The sequence below is a fragment of the Saccopteryx leptura genome, chromosome 11 (assembly GCF_036850995.1).
Source record: "Saccopteryx leptura isolate mSacLep1 chromosome 11, mSacLep1_pri_phased_curated, whole genome shotgun sequence".
Taxonomy (NCBI): Eukaryota; Metazoa; Chordata; class Mammalia; order Chiroptera; family Emballonuridae; genus Saccopteryx; species Saccopteryx leptura.
Window position 1 is genome coordinate 14,195,946 of NC_089513.1, and position 20,793 is coordinate 14,216,738.

Here is a 20,793-nt window from a genome sequence, read left to right on the forward strand (position 1 = left end):
AAACGATTTATCACTTTTACTTCACCTCCGACCAATTAGCTCCCAACCTCACCCCAAACCCCTAACTCACGATTTCTGGCGATTTCACCCTAATTTATAACCATAGCCATCAGGAGTAAGGTTTTGAGCCTTAGCTAACGCCTCCGTATTGGCCCATTCAATATTCAACTATATTTTCTCTATATTACTGCGAAGTCCTACTCGTGCACTTCTTTGGGGGCAGAACGTGCAGGCAGGCCAGCTCAAGGGAAAACCAAAGGGGTTCTGGTTCTGGTAACCATGACGCTAATCCACAAACATTCCAACATCTGGGGCTTATGGAACGAAACCTCGGGTCTGCTTTCCCAGAGGGCGTGGAGCCCACAGCTGGGGGCAGAGTTGTACAATTCAGCAGAGAAAGTAAAGACAGGGAGGTGGAGACGGAAGGAGCGGTTGGGGCCGGAGCGAATCCCGCGGCGAGGGAGCGGGTGCGTCCGGCTGCCGAGATCCCACAACGCGAGGTAGGCGGGGCGCCGGCCCAACCGGAAGTTGCCTCTGCCCGACCCAAAGATGGCGGTTTCAGCCACGCTCGCCCTTCTCCCCTAACCGCCCGTGACCAATGGCGCCGCGACGCTAGCGTGACTCACGGGTGCGACTTACGCACGAAATTACAGGATGCAACGTTGGCGTAGAGGAAGCCTCCCGTGCACGTTGCGGTGACAGGGCGGTGGCGTGTTGGAAGACGATGTCCTTGGAAGTGACCGGGAGGACTGCAGGGATGGTACTAGGTGAGTGAGGCCCGAGGACGCCCGGCAGTGGAAGTGGCGCGAGGCCCCTGCCTGGGGCAGGAGCCTCGTTCAGGACGATTACCGGCACTGACGGATGGCCTGGCTCAGGACGGGCGCCTCCATTCTTAGACGTGAAGGATCGGAGGGGGTTGGGAGGAGGGGCCGGGTCCACGAGACTCCCCTGCAGCCCTGGGCGCCCGGGGCGGGGGCGGCGGCCGCTCCCGCCCTGCTCCCTGCGAGCACCCGGTGCTGCAGTCGAGACTCAGACGCTGTCGGACGTCAGGGCAGCTTCCATCTGTGTGACTCTCCCAAGTGATCGTCAGGCCTGTAGGCTTCCTCTTTCCCGAATCCTCATTTTTGAGATTTTCAAGTTGACCACACGGCGCAGGAGAAAAGGATAAATGGGGAGACCTGGATTGATATCAGACTCACCCCTTGTGAGAACTGCAGTTTGTGTCACCTCAGAGCTTCGGTTTCCTTTCAAAAACCAGAGGGAACTGGTATTTCTTTGACATCTGTGCACCGGCACTGGGGTGTGAGATTCGTATGTGTGATTTTATTTCGGCCTTAGTGCAGCCCTTCAAGATAGGGATTGTTTTCTTTATTTTGTAGCCGAAGAAATAAGCTCAGAAAGGTTAAGTGAGTTTCCTAGGGTCACTCTTGCTTTTTTTAAGGCTCAACATCCCAAGATGCCTGGCCGCTCTCGCCAACTTCAAAGCCCTTCTTTGTTACTGGGAACTCGAGTACATGGACACAGTGTCACAAAACTGAATGATCAAAATTTATTTCAGGCCGTGGCCGGGTAGCTCAATTGGTTAGAGCGTCCTTCTGACCCGCGGATGTGGTTGATTCCATCCCGGGTCAGGGTGCATACAAGAATCAACCAATGAGTGCACAAATAAACTAGAACAACATTTCTTTCTCTCTCTGTCTCTCCCCTTTCCTCTCTAAAAAAAACAATTAATGAAAAAATTATTTTAGAAAGCTAAATTTGTAACTAACCTTTTTATGAGATGGATGTCACTGAAATACAGGCATGGAAAAATAATTGATATATTTTTTTGGACCACGGCACTTTTTACTTTAGTAAATCAGATGCTGTTCTGTTTACAGAGGTAAAGAATGGATAAAGTAGTTGTAGTATGAAATGACTGGTAATTATTGTTCAAATAAGTAACTTATTCTCATTTTGTAAAACAGCAGAGCTATACGTCTCAGATCGAGAGGGAAGTGATGCTACTGGTGATGGAACCAAGGAGAAACCTTTTAAAACCGGTCTAAAGGTAGTGTCTCTTCTCATGAAAATGACTGGGTTATTAATGACTCAATGGCAGTCATTATGTGACTTGTCAGTAATTTATTTCAAGCACTAGGTTTTGAACAGAGTTTTCATAAAAGGGAAAGTAAGGATTGTTTACAGATATATAGCTTCAAGAAATTAGATCTCAGTCTAAGCTCACTGGAACATTTTAAAAAGGTGTCTTCCTTCCTCCAACCCTGGCCGGTTGGCTCAGCGGTAGAGCGTCGGCCTAGCGTGTGGAGGACCCGGGTTCGATTCCCGGCCAGGACACAGGAGAAGCGCCCATTTGCTTCTCCACCCCTCCGCCGTGCCTTCCTCTCTGTCTCTCTCTTCCCCTCCCGCAGCCAAGGCTCCATTGGAGCAAAGATGGCCCGGGCGCTGGGGATGGCTCTGTGGCCTCTGCCTCAGGCACTAGAGTGGCTCTGGTCGCAACATGGCGACGCCCAGGATGGGCAGAGCATCGCCCCCTGGTGGGCGTGCCGGGTGGATCCCGGTCGGGCGCATGCGGGAGTCTGTCTGACTGTCTCTCCCTGTTTCCAGCTTCAGAAAAATGCAAAAAATAAAAATAAAAAATAAAATTAAAAAGGTGTCTTCCTTCTATGGCATTGCATCTTGGAATATTTCTCCCCATTGATTCGGATGGCCAGTGTTTTCAATTTTTGTTGAAATAAAAATCAGCACCCTGCCTGGCCAGTTAGCTCAGTCGGTTAAGGGCATCATCCTGAAATGACAAGGTTGTGGTTTGGATTTCTGGTCAGGGCACACATGGGAAGCAACCAAAAGAATGCACGGCCGAGGAACAACAGATGAATGTTCCCCCCCTTCTCTCTCTGTCTCTCTAAAAATCAATAAAAATAAAACCCTGGCCGAAAAGCTCTGTTGGTTGGAGCATCATTTTGGAGTGCAAAGGTTGCCAGTTCAATTCCCCAATCAGGGCACATACAGGAGCAGATCAATGTTTCTGTCTCTCAAAAGAAAACAAAAATCAGTTTCCCTCAGGTACGTTGAGCTCATGCCCATGTTTCTTCCAAACTGACTCCTAGGAGGTCTCTTGGTGAATTTACTGCTGGAACCTGATGTGATCCCAAGCCTTGAGACTCAAGGACCTACTTTATATCAGCATACCAAGGGTGGGCCCATTTCTCAGAACACTACTCAGTAACTTCTGAGTATGGAGCTTGATGCCAGTTGCTAACTGATTAGTGTATTCTTACTTCTCAGGGCCTGGAATCCTCAAATGAGCTTGGTATAGTCTCTGTGCAAACTTATGTAGAAAGCTAACTACAAATCAGAGGGGATTTTCAAGAGCATTGACTCAGAACATGAATGCATAACCGATTGCCTCATGTTAAGGTGTGGCTCAAGCCATCCTAAAATTGCTGTGAGTTTTGCCTGTTAAACTGAAATGTCTGCACCAGCCAGGTAAGGAAGATGGTTAAAGCTCCCTCCTTGGGCAGTGCTAGGAAAAGCTCTGCCATGGCGCTTTTTTCTGTGTACTTGTGCCTGGCCAATCCCTGCTTTTGTTAGCTGTTATAACATTTATTTAGGTTATTACCAAGGGTTCCTGTCCTGGGAACATTGTCTTCTTTTTCCAGTTTGGTATGCTTTTGTGTAAGATCATAATAGATCTTACTTTTTAACTCTTGGGGGAATTCTTTCTCCATTTCTGGGTTGTTGGAGTGACTTGGGCTCCCCAAACTGGCAACACTGTTTAGGTGAATGTTTGCAGACTGTCGCTTTTAGCAAAGATGTACCATTCTGATTTGGGGCATTGTAGTTTGGCTCTTTCAATTTCAGTGATATAAAAGGAGGGATCAGTGGTGGGTCAGGCATTAAATGAATTTTGGGGTATTTTTTAAACATCCAGGTTTTCTCCTGGGTACCAATCATTGAGTTGGCACTACTGTTAAAAAAAGAGGAAACTTGTCTTTTAGGTTTGGAAACAACCTGTAGAAAAGGTCATTTTTTTATAAGCTTCAGATATTAAGATTGGATATTCCTTACATTTCTTGGTTGACTTAATAACTTGGGAGAAAATTTGAAGGAATAGTTGAAGCAGTTAATAAGACATCTATCTTTTACATACTTTGAACTATATATTTTTTAATTTTTAAAATACTTTTATTAAAAGTATTTATAGATTTTAGCCAGAGAGAAAGGGGAGGGTAGAGAGATAGACAGACAGGAGGACATCAATCTATTCCTGTATGTGTGCCTCACCAGAGATTGAACTGGCAGCCTCATCACTTTGGTCCAGTGCTCTCAGCAACAGAGCTATCTGGCCAGGGCAACTACTATTTTTTTTTTTTTTTTTTTTTTTTTTAGAGAATATAAACTAGTCTGATCAGGTGGTGGCACAGTTGATAGAGCATCAGCCTGGGATGCTGAGGACCCAGGTTTGAAACCCTAAGGTCACCGACTTAAGCATGGGCTCATCTGGCTTGAGCACGAGCTCACCAGCTTGAGCTTGGGGTCACTGGCTTGAGCAAGGGGTCACTGGCTCTGCTGGAGCCCCCAGGTCGAGGCACATATGAGAAAGCAATCAATGAGCAGCTAAGGTGCCACAACAAAGAATTGATGCTTCTCATCTCTCTCCCTTCCTGTCTATCCCCCCACCACCACCAAGAAAAAAAAGTATAAACTATAAATATTCAATGACACAGAAATATCTGATGTGTCCCAGTATTAGTGAAAGAGATATTCTGCATATGGTAATTTTTCAAGTTAAATGAAACTTAGCCCTTTGTATTCTTAGCCATTATTTTGGTGTTAGAGTTTCAGAATTGACTTGCCTGTTTCTTAGGATTAACCATTTCGATGTGATCTGCAATTGGCTCTTGTTATTAACTGTGTCCTCTGTTGTCAGCATACCTCACTGTGGTCTCTGCTTCCCTTAAAATCTGTTGCTTCCAGTCTGCTCGTGCTGGGAAACTGTGCAATTATTGCAAAAGGACCAGAGGGTTAAGCAGAAAGTTCTTGGGAGGTCAACCAGTCATTCATTCTAGCAACATGGAAGTTTAACTCTTAGGGTCTTTATGCTTTCTTCTTGGCTCGAAGCTACCTCATAATTAAGGTTTTATTTTGATCTCAAATATTGTATAATATTAAGGGTATTATCTTTTTCTCTCTCCCCATCCAAGGCTTTGATGACAGTGGGAAAAGAACCATTTCCTACCATTTACGTAGATTCACAAAAAGAAAATGAGGTACAGTGAACCAACAACTTGACAGAACTTTATTTTCTGAATAAGTTTTCATAACAACACAGAGGTCTTGAAAAATTAAATATCTGTGTTTTCTCTCTAGCGGTGGGATGTTATTTCTAAATCCCAGATGAAGAACATTAAGAAAATGTGGCATCGGGAACAAATGAAGAATGAATCCCGGGAAAAGAAAGAGGTGAGCAATGAGTTTGCAACTGTGAACATCTGAAAAGTTAGTCCACTAGAAACCATGTTAACAGATTGCTTCGTCATTAAATTAGGCAGAAGACAATTTGAGAAGAGAAAAGAACCTGGAAGAAGCAAAGAAGATCGCCATTAAAAACGATCCAAGTCTTCCAGAGCCCAGATGTGTGAGTGTGACATGTCATGTTGCAAACACGCCCAACTGTTACTTCTGTGTCTGACGGGCCTGCTGCGTGGTTGTTCCTTTGCACTGTCCGTCTGTCTTTCCTTCTAGAAGGGATAGAGAGAAATAATGTTTTAGAGTTTTGAGGCTGGTGGTTCTTTGGAGGTTCATTTTCTTATAAAGGTTAGTAACTGTGTGTTGAACAGATTCTGTCTCTTGTAAAAACTGGCAGGCTTAGAGTCCCGCCTGGCTGCGCAGGGTGGTGTTGCTCAAGTGATTTCACCTCCCGAAGTACCCGTTTCCTCGGCATAAAGTGAAGAGCTGGAAATCCATGATTTTCATGATTTTTAAATAGATACAAATTTTGTGAATTTCATGAAGTTGGATTCGTCCCTATTCTAGAACAATGCTGGACTGTGAGTGTGCATGCTTAGATTTCAGATAGTTCTGATTGCTGCTGAATTGTCTGATTTTCCGTTTCCTGAGGGTAGAGCTGTTTTCATGGCTATATTCACCATCCCCTCTACTGAGCATCTCCTCTGCTTCATCTCCCAAAGAAAAAGCTAGCCTTTGTGAACGTCCCTCCCAGAGTGTCCGGAGGGCCTGTGAGGCTAGGGAGAGGGCTGTGTGTGCACTTGGGTTGTTGTGTTCTGAATTTATTTTCTGTTGATTCTCTGAAGCAATAGCTGAAATTCTGGGTGTTTCTCATTGTTGGTTTTGCACTAAGAAGACTCAAATTATGAGTTTATTTGAGCCAAACTGACAACATGCCGAGAAGCAAAATCTCAAATGCTCCTTGCACCATTTGTGACTTTTTAACACTTTATTGGGATCCATCTAATGTGAGTGAAAAAGTTGACGTGCAAATGGTGCGGCTGGTCAAATGTTCTTTATTCTGATTTGACAGGTGAAGATTCACACGTTGGAAGGATTCCGAGGCCAGAGAGTGAAGGTGTTTGGCTGGGTGCACAGGCTGCGCAGGCAGGGTACGTGGCACGGCTCCCTCTCCTCTCCTTGGGTTTTAAATGTCCCTGGTCTCAGGTGGAGAGGAATGTAAAACCGTTTACGTGGAGGCATTTTGATTTTGGGGTATCCTAAATTTATTCTTATGTAATATGACTATTAAAAGTTTAAAAGTTATTTAAATGCTATTTAACTGAACAATCACAGCGATCGGAAGGTATCCAATAAACATTTTCTAATTGAACTTGATTATTTCATGGGAAGCAGAAAGTGGAGCACCAAATCTGAAACTTACTTCATGGCAGTTTTGGTGACCTTCATAATTAGTATATATATTTGCATTCTACTTCTCCCTGGGTCCTGCTAGTTTTGCTTTCCGTTTCTCTTTTTTTTTTTTAACTTTTTTTTTTGTATTTTTTCTGAAGCTGGAAACGGGGAGAGACAGTCAGACAGACTCCCGCATGCGCCCGACCGGGATCCACCCGGCACGCCCACCAGGAGCGACGCTCTGTCCACCAGGGGGCGATGCTCTGCCCCTCCGGGGGGTCGCTCTGCCACGACCAGAGCCACTCTAGCGCCTGGGGCAGAGGCCAAGGAGCCATCCCCAGCGCCCGGGCCATCCTTGCTCCAATGGAGCCTTGGCTGCGGGAGGGGAAGAGAGAGACAGAGAGGAAGGAGGGGGTGGGGGTGGAGAAGCAAATGGGCGCTTCCCCTATGTGCCCTGGCCGGGAATCGAACCCGGGTCCCCCACACGCCAGGCCGACGCTCTACCGCTGAGCCAACCAGCCAGGGCCCCGTTTCTCTTTTTATTATTTTATTACATGTGTTTAATTGTAAGTGGGTATCAAATCCTTTGTAAAAGGAAATGAGACATATGTAGGAAAGAGTGGTTCTATACGGTGGTATTTCTGCATTTCCCGCTGAGTGCACAGTCCTGTTAGCATTGAAGGGGGCACAGCAGCTCATGGTCATCGTCCCTCATCCGTGTGGCTTACTGTCTTGCTTTCCCCCGATCATCTGCGTCATGAGGATCACATTGGCTTTGAAAGTACAATGAAGAAGATACAGTGCTTCCCAAATACTGCATAGTGCTGTACCCAGGGGACACTTCAGGGGAAGGGGCCAGCTGGGAGGCTTGAACTTCCAGTGTCCAACCTTGGAGTTTCCTTTGTTTAAGATTGAATTAGGAGAAAGGACTTTTAAATGCTTTGAGAATAATCTGGCTGAATTTCTCTCTTTCGCTTTCAGGAAAGAATTTAATGTTCCTGGTGTTGCGGGACGGTACCGGGTATCTTCAGTGTGTCTTATCAGACGACTTGGTAACCATTTTCTCTTATTTGTGGCTGAAAATCTGATTTCTTTTTTCCAGTAGGTACCTTTATTGTAAGTTTTGGGAGGTTTAGGATATGTATACATATTTTAAACTGTTATGGACATTTATTTGTTGTAAAAAAAAACTGGCCTTTGAAAATTCTCAGTCTGGGTTCAGTCAGTTGCATCCTGAGGTATTAAGCTGGAGGTTAGGGTTAATCAGATTTTTTTTAATTTATTGATTTTAGAGAAGAAAGGAGAAAGAGAGGCATTGACTTGTTCCATTTATTTATGCACTCATTGGTTGATTCTTTTATGTGTCCTGATCAAGGATTGAACCCACAACCTTGGCATAAGGGGACACCCTAACCAACTGAGCTGGGCTAGGGCTTTTATTTTATTTTCTTTATGAATTGTGGGTTCAGGTGTTGATAGCCTAGTCCCTTTGTTATAAATTTCTCCATCCCTTTTCTAATGATTTTAGGAAGTATTGATAATCATAGTTTAGAGGGGCTCTGTGTTATTTTAGCAGTATGAATGTCAAAGAAAAAGAAAATGAACTTCTCAGATATTTTTAAGAGATATGAGCCAGTGTCATGTATGCCTATGTATATAATGTATGTATTTACATATATATGTACTTTTATATAGAGAGAGAAGTCTTTTTATAAAAATAGCTATTTATTAATATAAACATTGATGGTCATCTAATTGTTTTAGACCAGATAACTTGTTTGTAAATAATTCCTTTTGCTTCTTACTTTTGACTATTTTAATGTAAATGAGTAACTAAGTTTGAACTTGATCTTTTTATAGTGTCAGTGTTACAATGGAGTCGTCTTGTCCACTGAGAGTAGTGTAGCTGTATATGGAATGCTGAATCTTACCCCAAAGGGCAAGCAGGTGAGTGGGCTGAGTTTCTCGCTGGGTGAATAGATGTTTGTTTTGTAGTGTCTTCATTTGTGCTTTGGGTATTTGGTATACACATACACAAATAAGATGCACTTGCCAAATTTAGCATGTCTTTTCCTTTTCCAGTGAAATCCCACTGTACAGCTCATAATATACAACAAACTCAGGGATTTCCAACCTTATAGAATTCCTGAATAATCCTCATGGGCCATAACATAGCTACTTTGCTGTGGGTATGTGAATAACTTTTCAGCTAGGTGGAAATATAAACAATCTACCCAAGAAGTTTCAGGAAAGAATAGTAATCTATGTCTGAAAATTTCTGAATAGAATTTAAAAACTTCTTTTAAAAAAGTTCAGTGTAACTCTTATATTCAGAGAGATGTTTATTTCTCAGCCAACAGGCACATAACCTGTACCAGTTACAGTTACTTGCTGGTAATTAATGCTCAAATAACTAGCACTGTGGTCGTATTTGTTGACTGAGAAAGAAAACAAACAAACATGACATACCAGCCACCAGAGGGCACCGGTAGAGTCATCTACTCGACTCTACCCAATAGACTAGAAATATTGATAAAAGAGTTGGAGTTCATATAAAAGAACCTATATTGAGAATGAATATTTGATCTAAGTTCTCTGGGTTTTCCTTGCAGTTAATGTGATTGGAAAATGGAGTGGTTTTGTGATGTCACTTGCTATGATATGTGGCTTCTAAAATGAATTACTTTTAATAGAATTATCAGGGAGAATTTGAATTTTTACTATACATATGGTCCAAAGAGAAACAATTTTTTAGTAAAATCTTTGCAATTAAGAAGTTTTTCACTCTGAATGCTATATTATTTTAAATTATTGGCAAAGGCTAGAAAGATATACCAAAATGTTAATAGTAGTAGTTACTCCAAGTTGTGGGTTTATTGTTTATTTTATTTTTAAGTTTGCATTTTAATTTAAAATAAAAAATTTTTCATTGAATTGAGAGAGAGAGAAAGAGGAAGGGAGAAAAAAGGGGAAGGGAAAGAGAGAGAAGCATCAACTTAAGTGTTCCACTTAGTTCCATTTAGTTGTTTACTCACTGATTCTTTCTCGTATGTGCCCTGACCCAGGATGGAACTACGACATTGGCATGCTGGGATGACGCTCTATCCACTAAGCCAGCTGACCAGGGTACTTTTTAATTTTTTAAAAACTTGTATGTGTATTTATTCTGAAAGAAATATTAAATATGGCTCTGGCCAGTTGGCTCAGCGATAGAGCATTGGCCCAGTGTGTGGAAGTCCCAGGTGTGATTTCCTGGTCAGGGCACACAGGGGAAGTGACCATTTGCTTCTGCACCTCTCCCCCCGTCTCTCTTTCTCCTTCTCCTGCAGCCATGGTAATGGCTCTAGTAAAGTTGGCCCCAGGCACTGAGGATGGCTCCATGGCTTCACCTCAGGTGCTTAAATAGCTTGGTTGCCAAACAACGGATCAGCAGCTCAGCCATGCGGAGCATCATCTGGTAGGGGGTTTGCTGGGTGGTCCCAGTCAGGGTACATGCGGGAGTCTGTGTCTGCCTCCCCTTCTCTCACTTAATTAAACAAGGAAAGAGGCCTGACCTGTGGTGGTACAGTGGATAAAGCATCGACCTGGAATGCTGAGGTTGCCGGTTCGAAACCCTGCACTTGTCCAGTCAAGGCACATGTGGGAGTTGATGCTTCCTGCTCCTCCCCATTTTCTCTCTTTCTCTCTTCTCTAAAATGAATAAAAAAAATAAAAAATAAATAAAATAAAAAAATATTAAATATATCAATATAAAATTGAATTATTGGGTCTGTTAGAAGGGTAGGCTAATAGAGATGAGGTTCTTAGAATTATCTGCTTACCAGAAATGTTTGTAATGCATTAAAAGCCCAGAAGCTCAAACTGCTAGCCACACAGCAGCCCATCAGTAGGGTGACAAAGAGTTGAGGTACGTAAATAGACGTTATTTGGAAAGCCGGCAAGCCGAGGTGATGACAGACTAGCGTCCCATCTTGAAAAAGTACAGACTTCTGGTGTCTTTTATGTCACGGGAACAGGGTTTGAGGACAGGAGATGATTGATGACCACAGACATCTGGACAGTCGCAGGGGTCCAAGGAGGGTGGTGAAACTTACTTGCTTTTGTTCCACAAACTCCAGTTGTCGTCCCAGTCCCAGTTCCAATAAGGCTTTTTATATAAATATCATTTCTTTTGTACATACTTATCTCTTTGGCAGGTAGTGGCAAGCAGGAAGGTTGTTTCAGTCATTCCTGGGCTCCTTGAATGACTAGTATGTCTGTGTGTGGTACTCAAGATAAGAGTCTAACTGACGTGCTATGGGGGTTGGGCAGCTTCTCAAGAGGTGAAGTCAGAAAGACTGATTATTTGAATCTATTGCATTTTGACGTAAATTAAAATCTTTACTACTGTAAATTTTTTGTTTTCTTTTCCTTCCCTTTCATCCCCCGCCCCCTTTTTAAAAATGTAGGCTCCTGGGGGCCATGAGCTGAGTTGTGACTTCTGGGAGCTGATCGGGTTGGCCCCTGCGGGAGGGGCCGACAACTTGATCAACGAGGAGTCTGATGTTGATGTCCAGCTCAACAACAGACACATGATGCTCCGAGGAGAAAACGTGTCCAGAATCCTGAAAGCACGCTCCATGGTCACCCGGTGCTTCAGAGACCACTTCTTTGATCGGGGGTACTGTGAAGTAAGCGTGCATTCGGCATCTCTGCAAATGATACCGTGTTCCTCTTACGCATGAGTGGAGGTGCCCTCAATAGGCCTTTCTGCATTTGAACAGGTTACTCCGCCAACATTAGTGCAGACACAGGTAGAAGGCGGTGCTACTCTCTTCAGGCTTGACTACTTTGGGGAAGAGGCATTTCTGACCCAGTCCTCTCAGCTCTACCTGGAGACCTGCCTTCCGGCGCTGGGAGATGTTTTTTGTATTGCACAGTCATATAGGGCGGAACAATCCAGAACACGAAGGCACTTGGCTGAGTATGAATTGTCTTTTAATTTTTATTTTTAAAATAATTTTAAAGAAAATATGTTTAGGCAAGCCATTTATATGTAGGCAAAGGGTATCTATGTAAATGTGTTGGTTAAGAGGATATAGGAAGGACAGTTGCATAAGCTAATTGAAATTGAATCCGTGGGAGAAGCTTTGCCTCGTAGGCCATTGCTACCTAAGGCCTTCCTTTTACTTTGCCTTGATCCTTAATGTGTTAAAGAATAAACAAGAATGCACTATTTAAAGGGGAAAAGTGGCGGTTGCTAGCAAGGCTGGAAGTTTACCTTTCTGGACCATTAAAATCCTTGTGCAAGAGCAGCTCAGTACTAATGAGCATTTCTGAGCCAGTGTCGTCATCTTCAGATACACTCACGTGGAGGCAGAGTGCCCTTTCCTGACCTTCGAGGACCTCTTGAACCGGCTGGAGGACTTGGTCTGTGATGTGGTGGACAGAGTCTTGAAATCGCCTGCAGCGAGCATAGTGTATGAGCTCAACCCGGTAGGTCGAGCATTTTATGGAAATACAAAATTATGATTCTGTTTTTGGATTAAATGGGCTACGTAATAAGCAATATAGCTGGTGCTCAGTGACTTGCATTTCAATAAAAGAAGAATAGCCTTTGAAAATAACAACAATATAATTTCACACCAGTGGGTTCAGAGAATAATGAGTTTGCTGGAGTTAGTCCCCTTGCATGGAACCACAAAGATTTCCGGCTGTGTGTCAGGTCTCCTCACCTTCCCCTCGAATCAGAGTCTGAAACAGAAAGTTTGAAACCTCTTTTATCTAATACTTTGGCCATTCCTTTCAGGGGAGTACTTTAAAAGTGAAAGCATTTAAAAATAAAGTATTTTCATACTCATGCATTAAAAAAAGAAATATCATTGCCTATAATTTTATAATAGTTTAACTTAGGTAGCAGGAAGTTCATGTTTTTCACTTTAGAAATGTCCTCATTGATTTTTATTGTGAAATAATACTTTGCAGTAATACTCAGTAATTATTCTTAAAATGGAAGTTTTAGCTTTGACGGTTTCTTTTTGTACACTGTATTTTTCCTTCCACTGTAGAACTTCAAGCCCCCCAAACGGCCTTTCAGACGGATGAACTATTCAGATGCTATTGTGTGGCTAAAAGAACACAATATAAAGAAAGAAGATGGAACTTTCTATGAATTTGGAGAGGTTTGATTTCCTTTCTAATCATTGTTTGAAAGGCGGCATTGTGTTTAAGTGGATTGCTACTTCTGCTTAGTTAAACCCGTGATGCAGGAGGCGTCTGCTTGCCCTCAAATAAATGGAGACTGAACCTTCTCCGTGGGGTTGGCTGAGGATTCAGTCACTGACTTACAGCTGTAGGGTAAGCCTTAGACCTGTGCCTTTCTGTAGTGTTCAATAAGTGTTAGCACATTTTTAGCTTTCACACTCATTTGCCTGTTTTCTCTTCTTCCGTGATCAGGCATGATCTCTGGTGTGATTCTCTAGGCTGGCAGGAGGTTTCAGAAAGTTGTGAACTGTGACATCACATGTAAAATGTTGGGGGGGGGGGGTGTGTATATTTGTTTGTCTGGAGAAAATATCTGGCTCTTTCAAAAAGGATTCCTCCCCCCAAAACAATGAGTCAAACTCCTTTGGAGGATTCGAAGAAGAAAATAGCCACTGGTTAAGGTGCAATACCGAGAAGTAGCCCAGATAAACTGAGCGCGCATCTGTCTGCCTGGGCCACCCTCCTGCGGGAATTGGGGGTAGAGATGCTAACCCTCCTCTAAGCCTCACTAAGTGCCAGCAGTGAGTTTTTTCATGCTCGCTGACTCCGGGAGTGAGTTTTTTTTTCAAGAAATGAAATTAGTTCCAATTACAGTTTTATTAACTTAAAATCATGTTTGTTTGATAACCAGTTTGTGGTTTGCCTTTTTTTAATGTTGCCTTACACATTTTTAAAATAAATCGTACTCTGGATGATCAGGAGGCATGAGGACGTACATGAACGTTTGTACTACTCAAAGGCTTAACCATTCCTTACATAGTATTTGCAAACCCAGCTGCCTACCGATGAAATGTAACTACTGCTAACTAGAGTCTTGTTTTGTTTTTAGAAGGAATTTACAAAGGACAAACAATAGACTTGACCTATATAAATTACTGTTATTGTTTCATGAATTCAGTTGATGATGTATAATAGAATTTTGAATCTAAAATTTGAGAAATGTTATTACCCAATATTTAGCAAAGTGATGTGATTGAGTGGATAGAGCACCAGCTTTGAATAAGAAGGCCTCTTGGGTGGGTTTAGCTCAGACTTCCATCCTTACTTCTGTGTAACTGAAGGCCCAGTGACCCTGCTCCCTGGTTCCTTATTTCTGCCTTGGGTATGAGATCCACTTTGCAAAGATGTGAGGACTCACTGAACAAAATGCCTAACCGGGTCCCTGGCCCAGGAAGCCCTCGGAACGTATCAGCCCTTACTCTACACCTATACACATGAGGGTACTAGAAGAGATAAACAGTCTTTAGACTTTTTGGAATATGCAATAAGACCCTTCTTTCCCCCACTTAAATCTTATGCAGAACTCTAGAATGTAAAGCAGATAAAGGCTGAGCGACCAGAGCTTTCCCATTCATTGCCATATCCCCTCTGCGCTTTAGAGGGCACAGGGCTCAAAGGGTCAGAGCTTGGAAACATCTGGGCCAGGGGACTGCTAAGCTCCATTTCAGTTCCTGCTGCAGACAAATCAGTGAGTCTTGCCCGGTTCACTCATCAGTTTTTACTGGGACGAGAGTTTCCAGTTTTCACTAGAATGAATTTTTTTTTTTTTTTTTTAGAGAGAGAGATAGGAACAGACAGGAAGGGAGAGAGATGAGAAGCATCAACTCATAGTTGTGGCACTTTAGTTGTTCATTGATTGCTTTCTCATGTGTGCTGTGACAAGGGGGCTCCAGCTGTGCCAGTGACCCCTTATTCAAGCCAGCGACCTTGGGGTCATGTCTTTGATCCCATGTTCAAGCTGGCAACTCCACACTTAGCTGGTAAGCCTGCGCTCAAGCCGGATGAGCCCGCAGTCAAGCTGGTGATCTCAGGGTTTCAAACCTGTGTCCTCTGCGTGTCAGTCCAACACTCTTATCTACTGTGCCACCACCTGGTCAGCCGGTTTTCACTAGAATTTATGTGTGGTTTACTGAAGGATGTTTCAAGCGAGAAACAGATTAATTCTAGGTGTGCTTACACTTAAAATTTGACATTGGTTGTTTGTCTTATGGTGGGGTCTTACTCTCATTGAAGCAGATAAGACTTCTTATAATAGGAAAGAAGTGCAGATAATGGGAGAGTTTAAAGTGGTTGTTATTAATAACACGCACTGTGTGTCCATCAGTGATGTTCTGGAGTATTCACTGACTGTCTGATGCCTTATGGGAGGGACTCTGGACCACGTTTGCTTCAGAGAGAGAACCCTGGCCACTGGGAAGATAACGGAGCCTATCTAGTTGAAGTGATAATGACTTGGGTGCTTTGTTTCTTATTTTCGGGTGGGTTTCATTCCTCAAGCAGCATGGCACTTAAGCTATATTGTGGAAAGAGACATCTTTTTATAGTTCATTTAATAACTGAGTTTTTAAATAAATTTGTTTTTGAAGGAAACTGTCCCTTACAGCCATGTGTACGGGTTCCAGTGGGGCGCATTCTCTCCTGTGTTGCATTAGTAAGATGGAGGCAGCTACTGGGGAAAGAGCTGCTCTGTCCGGCTGCATTTTGAGCGGTAGATGTTAATGAAGTCTTGTTTAACCTCAGGATATCCCAGAAGCTCCGGAGAGACTGATGACGGACACCATTAACGAACCCATCTTGCTGTGTCGATTTCCTGTAGAGATCAAGTCCTTCTATATGCAGCGATGTCCTGAGGATTCCCGCCTCACCGAGTCTGTCAGTTGTGCTTCGAATAGTATTAGTCCTTTTGCTTTTTAAGGGGGTGGGGACTGTTGTCACTGGAATGAGACACGTAGCTCATGGAAAATATTTCATTATAAATCTATAATATATGACAGTATTTTAAGAAGTTTCTTTTTTGTCCTCTGATAGAGTTTTACAGACCTTGGTTAATCACAGAATTTGAATATTTTAATTTTGCATGATCATAGTGCTCCTTTAGCTCTAGGGGCTTAATTGTGATCAGCAGGGCCACAACTGAATGCCTGGTTGTAACTGCATCTGATTTACTTGTGTTCAAAGGTTGATGTGTTGATGCCCAATGTGGGTGAGATTGTGGGAGGCTCCATGCGCATCTGGGACAGTGAAGAGATCCTGGCAGGTTACAAAAGGGAGGGAATTGACCCCACTCCCTATTACTGGTACACAGATCAGGTAAAAACAAATTTTTTAATGCTCTTTAAAGTGTTTTCACTGTAATAGTTTTGCATAAATTAAAATTGTAAAGAAAATAATTTAGGGTGGGCCTTTGACATTTAAAAAACTATTCACACCTGACCAGGCAGTGGTGCAGTAGATAGAGCGTCAGATTGGGATGCGGAGGACCCAGGTTCGAGACCCCGAGGTCACCAGCTTGAGTGCGGGCTCATCTGGTTTGAGCAAGGCTCACCAGCCTGAACCCAAGGTCGCTGGCTTGAGCAAGGGGTCACTTGGTCTGCTATAGCTCTACCTCCCCCTAGTCAAGGCATATATGAGAAAGCAATCAATGAACAACTAAGGTGCCGCAACAAAGAATTGATGCTTCTTATCTCTCTCCCTTCCTGTCTGTCCCTATCTGTCCTTCTCTCTGTCTCTGTCACACACACAAAAAACTGTACAGTATTCACTTTCATGGTTATAATAATGTGTCATGTAAATATTGCTAGTTTTGGTTTTGGCTAATAACGTTAACTTCTTTTGAAAACTTATTTAACTTCTGGCCTTGCTTATAGCTACTGAATTTTTAAAAATGTGTCACTAGAGCTCACCAATATCTAGAGCTATCTTTCATTTTCCTCTTATAAACAGGGACATTGGCTTAGTTTAAAAGTTTGAAATCTCTTTTTTTCAAGGTGGCACTTAATCCCTGGCATATTTTTCATACCCAAATCTTCCTTTTTATTTTATTTTTTAAATGAGAGGAGGAGAGATAGTGAGACTTCCGTATGCTCCCCAATCAGGAACCACCTGGCAGCCCCCATCTGGGCCAATGTTTGAATCAACTGAGCCATCCTCAGCACCCGGGGCCAATGTGTGAACCAATCGAGCCACTGGCTAGGAGAGGGGAGCAGAGAGAGAAGGGGGAGAGGAAGGAGAAGAGAAAAAGATGGTTGCTTCTAATGTGTGCCCTGACTAGGGATCAAACCCAGGATGTCTGCATGCCGGGCCAACACTCTATCCACTGAGCCAACTGGCCAAGGCCTTTTTAAAATTTTTAAAAATATTTTATTTATTGATTTTAGAGAGAGGAGAGAAAAAGAGAGAAGGAGGGGTAGCAGGAAGCATAAACTTGTGGTTGTTTCTTATCCATGCCTTGACTAGGCAAGCCCAGGGTTTCAAACCAGCAACCTGTGTTTTAGGTCAGTGCTTTATCTACTGTGTCACCACAGGTCAGGCTCCTACCAAATTATTTCTTTGCATGTCCATGAAGGTACATAGATTAAGAGTTGAGCCTCACCAGGCAGTGGCGCAATGGATAGAGCATTGGACTGGGATGTGGAGGACCCAGGTTCGAGATCCCGAGGTTGCCAGCTTGAGCATGGGCTCATCTGGTTTGAGCAAGGCTCACCAGCTTGAGCCCAAGGTCGCTGGCTCCGTCTACTGTAGCCTCCCAGGCAAGGCACATATGAGAAATCAATCAATGAACAACTAAAGTGTTGCAACGAAGAATTGATGTCTCTCATCTCTCTCCCTTTCTGTCTGTCTGTCCCTCTCTCTGACTCTCTCTGTTTCTGCCACACACACACACAAAGAGTTGACTTCTTAACCGCAATAAATTACCTCATTTCACAGTAGAAAATTTTAACTACGGGTATTTTAGACAAAATTGTAAACTAAGCCTATTTTGCTATATTTTTTCAAACAGAGAAAATATGGCACCTGTCCTCATGGAGGATATGGCTTGGGCTTGGAACGGTTCTTAACCTGGATCCTGAACAGGTATCACATCCGAGATGTATGCTTGTACCCTCGCTTCGTCCAGCGCTGCAAGCCATAACCAGTCCTCCCAGAGCGCGACGACAGGACGCGGACCGTACGAGAACATGGAGCGCCAGACTGCCTCTCAAAGAACAAAAAGCCAAGATCTTCCCTTTTTTTATTCCTTTAGGATGTAGCTGGTTTAGTTTTCTCTTTGTTTTCTAGTCCTGCTGCCACAAAAAGCAGTCTAAAACACTGGGACATAAAATGACATTGATGTTGTCATTTTAAGAAAAGATATCCATTACACAATTTGGGAGAAATACATGGCATGTAACCCTGCTGCTGTGAATACATTTCAGCATTTTATCTAATTACAGGTTATAATGTTTGCAACGTAGATACCATATATATATATATATATACATATATTCATATGTATATAGAATGATATGTATATGCACCATTTATATCTATATATACATATGCTATATATATATATATATGTAATTCAACAGTTTTTAATTATGGTCTAAGACATTCCAGTTCTTTCTGTCCTTTTAAGTATAACTGAAATTCTTTAATTTATATCATTTTATTATATCAATCAGTTAAACATCTTGGGAAGGTTGACACTGGTGTAAAATTTACTAGTATTAGTATAATTTAACAATAGATACTGGAATCAAATGAATAGTCTCTTGCATCAGTTATTAATCTTTTCTAAATCTGTATAGCTGAGGCATATGAATTGACATGAAAGAATTTGTAAAAACGGAATTACCTGAATTGAAGAGCAAAAAGTTTTTTCCAGTACTTCAGTGCATAGCATCCTTTGTAGCGTTCATTTAAGCTAAAGGCAGACTGATCTTTCCTCTTTCCTGCTAGTTCCTAAATAAGAATAAATAAGTTCCAAAGAATTTGCAGCCAGAATCTTGATAACAACTCCTAAGTGACTGGATCCTCCCCACCGCGCCCTCCAACCTCACCCATGTGACCTCATCAACTCTCAGCGGGCTTGTTGAATGGCTTCGTTTCAGAGTTGGTTAGTGTCTCCCCCAAAATGCATGTCATGTATTCACAGGCTGTATCCCCAGCAATCAATAAATGGATACACATAAAAACTCTTTGTTGGCTTAATGTTTTTTAAAGCTGAACATCTCTGTCTTACATGAGTTCATGTGTTTGCATCTTGATCTTTTTACTTTTCATGAGATGTATATAATTTTATAATATGAAATTAGATATTACTAAATTTAGCAGGTATTACTAACATTACATGGTCATGAAAAGGAATGATGTTTAAAAATTAGATGTGGGTCCTAGCTCTATCTTTCTGTAATCTTCTCTGTTATTTTTGGACATACTGCGTTGTATTCTATTTTGCAATGAAGTGAGGTGCCAGATGGAACTGGGTCGTTTGTGGTGTATTTGGCCTGTATCATTAAGTAAAAAATACAAGGATGTGAATAAGTTCTGTTTTGATTCAAGTAGGCAACTTATGCGATCAGAATTTAGGTGAGTGCCTGACTGGCACAGTGGGTAGACTGTCAACCTCGGACGCTGAGGTCGCCGGTTTGCGATCCCAGCCTTGCCCGGTCAAGGTGCATATAAGAAGCAACTACTATGAGTTAATGCTTCCTGTTCCTCCTCCACCTTTCTCTCTCCCCTCTCACTAAAAATCAATAAATCTTTAAAAATTTAGGTGAAGTAGTTAGACTCAATTATCTTAAATTTTAATTGTGTAAATTATTTTAAAACTAAATACTGAGGTAGAGCTGTGGCATTAGATAGGGAAGGGGAGTTAAGTCGTGGTTACATCAGGCCAAGGAACGGAGCCCAGTGAGTGGCAAACCTCACACAGGTGGGCTCGCGTTCCCTTCACTGCGTGGTTGTCATGACCCAGGTGTCACAGCCCTACCCGTCCCTGCCAGGTGCCCAGCACACAGACACCTGGTTCCGCGTCCCTGATCTTGTGGCAGTCTCCTCACTGGGCTGTTATTTCTCAACTCCTCCGAGACACCTGTTCCTGATGTGGCCCTTTAAGTTGATGCTGGCACCAAAAACTCCATCTTTGGTGCTGGGTAGCACGCCAGCTCCGAGTGTTAGAGAAAGATGGGAGGCTAATGCTGTAGCAATTCAAGTGACAAGTCTTAACGTACCTTCTGCAGTGTTCTGCAGCCATACCATATCATCCCAGTCTTCTCTGTGTCGGTCTTTTTCTGTTTGCTTGGGTCTCTGTTCTTCCTGTTAGAGGCTGAACTCAGATGTCAGGTTGTGCCTGGTTACCTGCCGAGAATTCTAAATAGATTCAGGTGCTCAAAGTGTGTGGGTAGCGGATGTGTACCTCGTGTCCAGTGAGCTGCCCAGGCCATTTAGGGAAGTCCAAAATCAATGCCCTTAGGTCTCTCTTCTTGGGCTGGTTGGGTTCCAGACTCTTCCCACTTCCTGTGGGAAGAAAGGCAGAGAGGGCTGGGCCTCTGCCCCTTCAGGAAGTCTAGTTTTTGTCAGGGGGTCTCTGCCTGACCTGTGCCTGCTGTCTTCAGTCCAGAACCTTCCTCTTCCTCCAGGAACCCCACCTCCAGGCTGCTGCTGGCTGGGTGGGGGCAGTCACCGCTGCAGTGGGGGAAATCTAGGCAAACTACTACTTTTTGTTTTTAATTATTTTTATTGATTTTAGAGAGAAAGGAAGGGGAGGAGAGAGAAACATCAATTTGTTGTTCCACTTAAGCATTTATTGGTTGATTCTTGTATGTGCCCTGATTGGAGATTGAACTCGCAACCCTGATGCATTGGGAGAATGCTCTAACCAACTGAGCTAACCGGCCAGGGCCTGACTACTTTAGTTGG

General features: G+C 43.0%; 1 protein-coding gene across 1 annotated transcript; it reads left to right on the forward strand.

Moving 5' to 3' along the window:
- Positions 1-619: 619 nt before the first annotated feature.
- Positions 620-19,070, forward strand: NARS1 (asparaginyl-tRNA synthetase 1). The gene is made up of 15 exons (XM_066352719.1): positions 620-767; positions 1,968-2,050; positions 5,208-5,273; positions 5,374-5,466; positions 5,552-5,641; positions 6,545-6,623; positions 7,849-7,919; positions 8,728-8,814; positions 11,316-11,537; positions 11,631-11,830; positions 12,207-12,342; positions 12,915-13,028; positions 15,631-15,762; positions 16,069-16,200; positions 17,891-19,070. Exons 1-15 carry the CDS (start codon positions 725-727, stop codon positions 18,020-18,022), a joined length of 1,680 nt encoding a protein of 559 aa, XP_066208816.1. The 5' UTR covers positions 620-724; the 3' UTR covers positions 18,023-19,070.
- Positions 19,071-20,793: the final 1,723 nt, after the last annotated feature.

What these genes read in the sequence shown, in the direction of transcription:
- NARS1 (XM_066352719.1), top strand. Translation starts at nt 725, where the DNA reads ATGTCCTTGGAAGTGACCGGGAGGACTGCAGGGATGGTACTAG. An exon ending in GTCTTCCAGAGCCCAGATGT is followed by an intron (nt 5,642 to 6,544) that starts GTGAGTGTGACA and finishes CTGATTTGACAG; the next exon opens with GTGAAGATTCACACGTTGGA. An exon ending in TTGATCGGGGGTACTGTGAA is followed by an intron (nt 11,538 to 11,630) that starts GTAAGCGTGCAT and finishes GCATTTGAACAG; the next exon opens with GTTACTCCGCCAACATTAGT.